Source organism: Olea europaea, chromosome 2 (assembly GCF_002742605.1).
Source record: "Olea europaea var. sylvestris chromosome 2, O_europaea_v1, whole genome shotgun sequence".
NCBI lineage: Eukaryota > Viridiplantae > Streptophyta > Magnoliopsida > Lamiales > Oleaceae > Olea > Olea europaea.
The window spans coordinates 6,745,520-6,755,616 of NC_036238.1; the positions used below are offsets into that span (position 1 = coordinate 6,745,520).

The window sequence follows — 10,097 nt, forward strand, 5'->3', positions numbered from 1 at the left end:
TCTAAATTATTTAATATACGTCTTTATTAAATAGTTACACGGAGTAATGAGTATTAGTAATGAAAAAATTCGTATCAAAACCTACATTATGAGCATTAATGATAGGAGTTAGGGACACTGGTCTCTACCTTCATCTGTCACTACCCATTGTCACCTAAATCGATGCTAACACCATTAAGACTAACAAATAACGCTTATTTTACCTAATCGTACCACATAATCCTTTAAAAAGTGTTCCGAGATAGTAATTTAAGCTCTATGTTTTCTTTTCTTTGAATTAAAATTCAATCGGACGACATGATTTATGTATCAAATATACCTTTAATTTCAGTAGTGGTGTAAAATAGTTCTAAATTGTGTTTTAGAAGTCCAAAGCAGTTGAAAACATATTCAATAAAGAGATGCAAATAAAATGTAAATTGCATTTTTTGCAAAAATGTAATTACATTCGTAAGAGACAAAATGTAAATTTAAATATTTCTATTTTAGATCAAAAAACTGCAAAGATAATATTACATGTACATATGAATTGACCCTCTTAACATGGAGGAGGCCCACATACAATAAAATATGTATGGATTCCCGTCATGCGAGGGGTTGTAACCCCATACACGTAGCACTTGTCAGAATGTAAAAGTCATTTTAAAAATATTATTTTACACTCAATTATTCCTTTATGAAAATTAATGAGAGGAGATACGAGGAGAAGACGCCTGTTATGTGAGTACGCCTCGAAATCCGGTTGTCTCAACCACGTGGCCGTGGGTTTAATCTTAATTCCTCTCCACGGTACCACGTGTCAATTTTCAATTGACTAGAGTTACACAATCAAAGTCCTTTTCGAGATTTCACTCTCTCAATAGCATAAATACCCTTGCAGTCGTTCTATATTTCTTCATCTTCCCCCTCTCTCATGGCGCGCTCTCTACAACTCGCCACTTTTCTTTTCTATAATTCGAAATTGGATACAGTATCATTTGAAATTCTATAACATTAGCGGATTATAAGAAGAAAATGTTTTGAAACTCAGCGTTTGAGCGCTTTTTTAAAAACCATTTTACTTCTTTTTTCTGATTTCTGGGGGAAAACAAAATTAAACTTAATTTCACTTCAAACTGAAGTTCTCTACAACTCGCCACTTTTCTTTTCTATAATTCGAAATTGGATACAGTATCATTTGAAATTCTATAACATTAGCGGATTATAAGAAGAAAATGTTTTGAAACTCAGCGTTTGAGCGCTTTTTTAAAAACCATTTTACTTCTTTTTTCTGATTTCTGGGGGAAAACAAAATTAAACTTAATTTCACTTCAAACTGAAGTTTTTTTTTATCTGGGTTTCATTAAAAACGGAAAAAAATTCAATCATACTTCTGAATGATGGCGGGAGCTCAAGGAAATTTCAATCTTCCTTTTCATGTTAATCGGTTTTTGGTAAATGGTCAGGAACAGGAGGCTGACGAAGAAATAGAGTTGAGTTTGGATCTATCATCGAATGGAAGATTTGGAATGGACCCTAATAGGAATGTCAAAAAGCTGAAGCGCTCGTCTTCCATTTCAAACATGTTTTTTGCAGCTGATGCTGTTGACTCGGGGGTTAATGGAGCAAGGGCGGCCTTTCAGTCGTACGGCACGCTGATGAGGACGAGCTCCCTGCCGGCGGATCCGCCCGAGGAGTGGCGGCGCAGGAAGGAGTTGCAGACTATGAGACGGATGGAGGCGAGGAAAAAGAGAATGGAGAAGTTGAAGAATGTGAGAATTGGCAAAGATAAGGAGAATTCTACTGAAGAAAATGGGTATAATCGATCACCTGGAGTTGTAATTGGAAATACTGCTGCTGATAATGGGATAATTGGATCAAAGGAGAGAGTTTCTTCGGGAATTCCGGAGTTTCAGAGGCAACATGCAGAAGGTATGTCTGACCTTTCTTTTCTGATTTCTATTTTTCTTTTCGGCTGCGAATTTATAATTATAATGCTTTATTTATATTATGCGGATTTTCTTAAATGAAAATGTTCTTTGTTTTTGTGGGGTAGAGGGGGGTTGGGGTGGGGGAGAGGAGAGGAGAACTTGTACTTATTCTGGTTTATTTTGGACTGGTTTGCTTTAACGTGGATTGGCTTTCGACTTTCGTCATTAGCTCTGAGCTTGAACCGAATGCTTTTCTCTATTTTGTCTTCCTTGAATGTTATTATGGTTTCTTGTATTTCATAACTTGTTCCTTTTTTAGATTCTGCTTGAATGTTCAATATATTTCATAACTTGTTGCTTTAAAAAAGACTCTGCATTTCAATGTAGCCATGGATCAGTCCGAGTTTTGTTTTTTGGAGTTCTTTGTGTAGTTAGAAAGAGTTGCGCCTCTTGAATTTCCAGGGATCTTATATTCCATTATAGTCTAACTACACCTCTCGAGTCACCATTCGTCCAAATTTTCCGTCATAGTCTAACTACGACTCTTGAATCCCCAGACATCCATATTTTTCATCATAGTAACTTAACCTCTTGAATAATTATACATCCCTTCTCTCTATTGATTGGTCATTTTCCATTTTAACAATAGCATCCACTCGGAAGTTTCAAAATCAACAAAAGAAAAGAACCTTTGGATACCTGATATCTCACTTTGTATAAGATCTCATAAATTTGAATCCCATTTCCTTCCAGTATGGAGGAACGGGCTATCCTTTAAAGCATGAATTGGGCACTGAAATCCAATGGATGCAATTGGATTTTATGGATGAACAAAAATGTTGCTCTTTGATTTCATTTATAGAAAGAATGTTGTCTCGGTTGTGCTATCAGAAGCTTCAAAGGAATGCCTAAGAAGAATTCCTATAATTCTTGCCGCTATTTGGTTTAGAAAAGTGTCAATTTTCAAAACATGCACATTACCCTCCAATATTTCTATGCCCTGCAGAAAGGTCCCTTACAATGTTATGAAGATTAGATTAGAAGAAACTATCTGTGGATTGATTGGATTTCTCATGGAGGATGAATATCGTGTGAGTTGTGCTATCAGAAGCACAAGGGAATTCTTGACAAGGAGTCTTATTCCTATAATTCTGATTGCTTTTTTGGTTTAGGAAAGTGTGGATTTTCCACCTTGTGTCACCATTCAATATATTCATTTGAATCTTTCGAAAGCATGTTTGAAAGCCACTCTTTATGGATCTCATTGGAGTTCACCCAGAGAAGGAATTTTATATCTCTTATTCTACCAGAAGTTCTAAGGAAAAACTTAAGGGGGTGTTTGATAGGCATTTTTATGTAAAAATGTATTTTAGAATAGTAAATTGATATGAAATGTGTGGTTCAAATAAGGAAATTTTTTTGATTTACATGTAATATTATTTAATAAAGAATGTGTAGTTGAAAAGAAGAGAGGGAAAAATGAATTTTAAAGAAAATGGCTACCAAACGGGCTCTAAGTAATCCTATTACGTCCTAGGTTTGGAGAAATGCAAATATTTTGTTTGACCTTGTGAAAAGATCCATTAGAATCTTCACAAGATAAGCCGACAAGCCACTTCAAATGAATCTTGTTGGATTTCATTTGAAAGAGGAATTCCCTAGAGTCTTTGAGAGAATACATGTGGAGGAATCCTTCGATTCGTCTGCATTCTTGATTTTTAAGAAGTGTGGATCTTTAACTCCTTTCTCACCATCCTTTAATATTATAGCTTCTTGACCCTATGGAAAAATATGTTCAAATCTTCCATATATTGTATAAAAAAGCCACTATTGGTTATTAGAATAAATGGACGCATAACGTTTTTTTCATTGCGATAGTTTTACTTAGTTAATTTGATTCTTTTGGAATGAGGGGTTCGCGATTTAGAGCTAATACATAAGGAGGAATCCTCTAATTCCGTCCGGTTTCCTTTTTTTTAGAGATCTTCAACTCCACTTACACCATCCTTTAGTATTTCTCCACCTTGTAGAAAGTTATGATTGTATCTTCCAAAGATTATTTACAAAAGTCATTATGGGAATTAGAGCAAATATGATTAATGCCTTAGCTTGCTATTTTAACTCTTTTTAGCTTGCTATTTTAACTCCTTTTTACTCCCTTATTTTGTGTCCATTTGATTCATTCAAGATGATAATACAAATTTAACCCTATTTGGTAGAAATTAAAATCAATATTTTAATTCAAGTCAAAATCATCAATTAATTTTAACTACACATTTTATGGGATTCACTACTTATCAACCACACATTTCATCTACTTCTATCAAAATCTATTAAAAATCTTAGTTGAATCCCATCAAAGAGGGTCTTAATATTTTTCTTTAAAGATCATGAATTTAGTTGTGCTACCATTTTAGACATGCCAACATAATCATTGGCATAAAAGTACTAAGGGTTATGAATTGAGGGGATGCTTATACAAAATTTATCATACCAATTTTGTCACATTTTGTTGTGCAATAGCTCTATTTAATTGAAGATGTGTCAATTACATTTTGACGTCTATATGGAAAATTTATAAAAATGTTCATTCACGTGTGAAGTTGTCACATTTTGCAGTATCTCGAGTTGGGTGCACTCTAGCATCTCGAGTTAGAAGCCTAGGAGAACTTGGAGCATCATTTTTCATTTGCAATAGAATTTATATTTCAAATTATCATTGAAAAGCTAGCTAGAAATAAACGAGCACATATTCTATAGGCGTGTTTCTCATCAAGTTTCTCACCAAGTCCCCTTGCCCCGTTTGTGACGCATGGGAGCTTCAAACATCATTGGTAAGCAAGTTCGTATTGAAGATTCTTTATTTCACTTTCTACGATTAAAGTGGCAACGTGGAGAAACACTTTTAGACTTGGTCCTTTTCAATGGAAGTTGTCTAAAAGCTCTATGAAGTTTCATACAAACAAAAAATAATAATAAAAATAAAAATAAAAAATGAAGGAATAGAACATAATTGAAAGAATGCTTTTCTTTTTTACAAAAAAGAAAAGAAAAGAAAGGAAGAATGCTTTATTTCCCATAAGGCCTACCACCTCGAAGCAAGCTCCCCGCCTACAAGCTCACTATCTTCGAGAGTCGGCCAATGACTAAACTTGTTACGTCCCTATCTGATACGCCTCGGAACGCGCACCACCATATATTCCGACCTGATAAAGACCCGTCTGAAGTATTTCCGAAGTGATATCAGCAACGTCTGCAACCTAGTAGCACGCTGCAAAGTACAGGCGATCCCTACTATTGACCTGACCGAAGCACCTTGCCCCCGAGGCCGAGGCCAAGTGGACATCGGTTAGAAGATCCGCCGCCAATTTCAGAAAGAGATTTGTGCCAAGATCCTTCCTGCACTTAAGGTTTAAATTGATTTGACGTCTCCATGAGGCTAGTTGATATGACTTATCGACTTTATGTCAATTCAACTCAGGAGAAACAAGCTGTCCGCCCTTCGAAGTTTTGCGTTCTCCATCGGAGAAGTTACCGAAAAACTAGCGACTAACTCTGAAAAGGGGACGTTCTTAAAAAAGAACAAAGTCGAGTTACAATGCAAGTTCTCACTACCCTTGAAAAAGAAGGTAGATGAGCTATAGCCATGAAGACGACAATCCCATGAGAGAGGCTTTTGAAGAAGAGGTACTCCATAACAATGTTACTCATCAGAGACCACATCACCGGCGTCGTCGAGGTGGAAGAACAGCCATACTCACTGAAAGAATGACTCAAATAGCTGCGGGTATGAGAGATATTGCAGCTCAGATATGGCAATGCATGAACTCATGCAAGCCCAGGGTCATCAAGGCTATCAAATGCCCCAAGGATCTTATCAGGTGCGGGAAGCTCCTGTATCTCACTCCCCAGGCCACATGAGCCAGCACACAGAACGTCCCCTCGAAAGAGAGATGAACGCCGAAGCCACATCTTATGTGCAAGGGAGCCAGCCATCCGAACCACACTTGGGGGACAATTTCCCTCAAGAACATGAGGGCCAGAGGTCGGTAAGCGTCTTCGACCGGATAGGGGAGGGTCCTAGCAATAGGGTCAGCCCAGTAAGAGGATCAGTTCGTCCAGATCACGAACAAGAACATGCTCCCCCTCCTCCTAGAAATAGGAGAGATAGGAGGAACCTAGTCGACTGGGGAAGTCGAGGAGAAGCACCTCCACCTCCCCAGAACATTCAAGATGATGAAGGGTCAGATGGGCCCTGTCGATCTTATGAGATTGACGATGATGATGATAATCTCCCTTTCTCAAGGGAGATCCGAAGTTTTCCAATGCCAGCAAATTTCATGCCCCCTAAGATCCCCAAGTATGAAGGAAAGGGGGACCCGGAGAAGCACCTCACCAAGTACATGACATAGATGAGCCTTAGGGAAGTCTCACCTGCTTTGAAATGCAAAGCCTTACATTTAACGCTAGGCGGGGCCGCCGACGTAAGGTATAGCAGGCTTCTTCTCCTAAGCATCAGTAGTTGGCCGGATTTGAAGAAAGCATTTTTGAACCAGTACCTCTCACGTAGGGAAGGAGGAGAGGCACCAGTGCAACGCCTGCAAGATATGAGGTAGGCCCCTGGGGAGACGCTGAAGAGCTATCTCGCTAGGTTTACAGACGAAATAACCTACTGTGAACAGGTTACTGGCAGAGAAGCCCCGGGGCCGCCGACGTAAGGTATAGCAGGCTTCTTCTCCTAAGCATCAGTAGTTGGCCGGATTTGAAGAAAGCATTTTTGAACCAGTACCTCTCACGTAGGGAAGGAGGAGAGGCACCAGTGCAACGCCTGCAAGATATGAGGTAGGCCCCTGGGGAGACGCTGAAGAGCTATCTCGCTAGGTTTACAGACGAAATAACCTACTGTGAACAGGTTACTGGCAGAGAAGCCCTTTCAGCTCTGAAATGTGGGCTCAACATGAACACTTTGTTCTGAAGGGACGTGCGCAGCAAGAATCCGTCCACATATGATGAGCTGGTGGAAATGATGAGAGTGGAAATTGTTAGTGAAGAAATGATTGATCATCGCAATCGTGCCGCGCAGGGACTCCCTTCGCCTCAGAGGCAGGTAGGTCGAGGACCCGTAGCACACCTTGTTATTCAGCAATGGACCCAAGCAGGTCATACAATAGCTCCCACATCCGGACAGGCCCTGGCTTCCGCCACATTGAATGCAGTACTAGTGTTGGCATATGAGAATACCCCTGCCAAAGCGGGACCATCTGGAAGAGCTGATAACAAGAAGAAGGAGAAGAAGAAAAGGTCAAACAGACCCTTGGAAGGGGCAAAGTTTTATATGTTCCATCAATTCTATGGACATGACACTAGTGAGTGCCGAGACGCCAATCGACGCCCTGATCGAAGCAACCCATACCCTTCCAGTAGGAACGAATATACTCGCAGATCTGCCTCCCCGAGGAGGGGGGATAGAGGGCACAGGGAACAATCGCCTCGGAGAAGAGAATCAAGGGACTGGGGTCAATCAAGACAGGGAAATCAAGCCCAATTTTCTGGGAGCCAGGTCATCAGGGAGATCGACACTATCATTAGGGGACCCCACGTCGGTGGCAACACCAGGAATGCCCAGAGAAATTACACAAAGGAAGCGAAGGACCCACCAATGATCACTTATATTGTCAACGAGTCGCACGCAGCAGATAGGATGGCCCCAATCACCTTCTCCCAGGAAGACTCTAATGGGGTTCACTACCCCCATTGTGATGCATTGGTTGTAAGAGCCGTAGTGGATAGAAACGGGTTAAAACGCATGCTCGTTGACAATGACAGTTCCGTGAACATATTGTTCGGCTCCACTTTTGACAAAATGCAAATTGAACATGAGTTGATCCCCATGACCGACCCACTATTTGGATTCATCAGGGATAGCATCATCCCATGAGGGCGGATCACTCTGCCTGTTGAGATGGGTTCGGCACCCCTAATGGCCTAACACTTCATGAAATTTTTGGTGGTAGATCACAGATCGGCTTATCATGGAGTATTGGGCAGACCCGCTATGAAAGATCTTTGGGCTGTCACGTCCATCAACTACTTGTGCATGAAATTTTCAATCGAACATGGGATTGCTACAGTCCGAGGCGATCAGATGGGCTCCAGGGCATGCTACTTAAACTCGCTACGAAAGTCCGAGCCCCGAACTGTTAATGTAATCCTAACCGAGGTACCCGCTGAAGTCAGTACGGACGTGGAAATGCTCGACGCCCCTGAACAAGGGCATACCTCTGAACAAGAGGGAGACGTCGACATGGAAGAGGTCCCTGAACAAGGACACCCTCTTGATGAGTTAGATCCCCGAATAATTGACTCTGAACCAAATGCGACCCCAATGGAAAAATTGGAGACTTTTCCCGCCAACCCAGAAGACCCTAGTCATCAGGTTTTGCGTATAGGAAAGTCATTGTCCCCTGAAGCAAAAACAGAGATGATAAACTTCCTGAAAGGGAACTTGGATGTATTCGCATGGAAACATGAAGATATGGTGGGAATAGATCCTAGGATCAGTTGCCATCACTTTAACATTAACCCCTCCTATGCCCCCTATAGACAGAAGAGGCGTGCCCTCAATCCGGAAAGGTACGAGGCACTAAAAGACGAAGTAAACAAACTTAGCTGCAGTGGTTTCATAAGAGAGACCATCTACCCAAGGTGGATATCCAACCCAGTCCTGTGAAAAAGCCCAGCGGAAAGTGGAGGGTATGCGTGGACTTTACGACTTAAATAAGGCGTGCTCCAAAGATAGCTTCCCACTTCCAAGAATAGATCAACTTATGGACTCTAGTGCTGGACATGAACTACTGAGTTTCATGGATGCATACTCAGGGTATAACCAGATACCAATGTTCCGACCTAATGAGGAAGCTATATCGTTTATTACGGACAGGGGTCTGTATTGCTACAAAGTCATGCCCTTGGGATTGAAGAATGCCGGAGCTACATATCAGAGGTTGGTCAACATGATATTTGCCGAACTCATTGGCAAAATCATGGAGGTCTACGTTGACGACATGCTGGTCAAAAGCCTCCAGGCAGCCAAACACGTGAGTCACCTCGACCAAACTTTTCAAATACTTAGAAAGTATAATATGAAGTTGAATCCCCTCAAGTGCACCTTTGGGGTGGCATCAGGCCAGTTCTCGGGGTATATTGTCAATCAGAGAGGAATTGAGGCGAATCCAGTGATAGTAATGGCCTTGCTAAAGATGAGGTCACCTCAGAAATCGAAGGAGGTCCAAAGTCTCAACGGTCGGATAGCCGCACTCAATCGCTTTATCTCCAGAGCCACAGATAAAAGCTTGTCTTTCTTCAATGTGCTGAAGTAAGAAAAGAAATTCCAATGGACTTCGGAGTGTGAAGAAGCCTTCGAGGCTCTGAAAAAGCACCTTGGGGAGGCGCCCCTCTTGTCGAAACCTCAACCGGACGAGTCTCTACTGCTGTACTTAACGGTTTCGGACGTGGCGGTTAGCGCCATCCTAGTCAGAAAAGAAAGTGAGCGCCAATTGTCAGTGTACTACATCAGTAAAGCACTTCTTCCAGCTGAAACACGCTATCCAGACATGGAGAAATTGGCACTCGTCCTTATCACAGCCTCAAGAAAACTGAAGCCATACTTCCAGGCCCACTCAATACAAGTTCTCACCAACTTTCCACTAAAGCAAGTGATGCAGAAAACAAACGCATCAGGACGCTTGCTAAAGTGAGCAATCGAGCTCAATGAGTTCGATCTAACGTTCCGACCTCGACACGCCATTAAGGGCCAGGCCCTTGCTAATTTTATGGTTAAGTTTGCCAAAACCCCAGATATGGAGGCGATAATAGAACCAGCCGAGCCCTCCCATATGGAAACTGTTCGTAGATGGGTCCTCGGGAGAGACTGGCGCAGGGGCAGGAATCGTGTTGGAAAGCTCGGAAGGCCACAAACTAAATTGTGCAGTGAGGTTCGGCTTCAAAGCCTCGAACAACGCTGCTGAATACGAGGCCCTTCTGGCAGGTCTTAGACTCGCTAAGGAGATGCGGGACAGGAAGCTCCTGGCGAGCAGTGACTCTCAGCTCATAGTAAATCAAGTCAATGGAAACTTCACAGCCAAAGATGGTAACATGATTGCGTACTTGAAGTTGGTTCTGGACATA

General features: G+C 41.6%; 1 protein-coding gene across 2 annotated transcripts in view; it reads left to right on the forward strand.

Moving 5' to 3' along the window:
• Positions 1-1,129: 1,129 nt before the first annotated feature.
• Positions 1,130-10,097, forward strand: part of LOC111410023 (ninja-family protein AFP3-like) — a 19,723-nt gene continuing 10,755 nt past the window's right edge. For both annotated transcript variants that reach the window (XM_023040189.1, XM_023040183.1), the window contains exon 1: positions 1,130-1,911. In XM_023040189.1, coding sequence (XP_022895957.1) covers positions 1,377-1,911 — 535 coding nt within the window. In that variant the 5' untranslated portion in view covers positions 1,130-1,376. The remainder of the gene's footprint in view (positions 1,912-10,097) is intronic.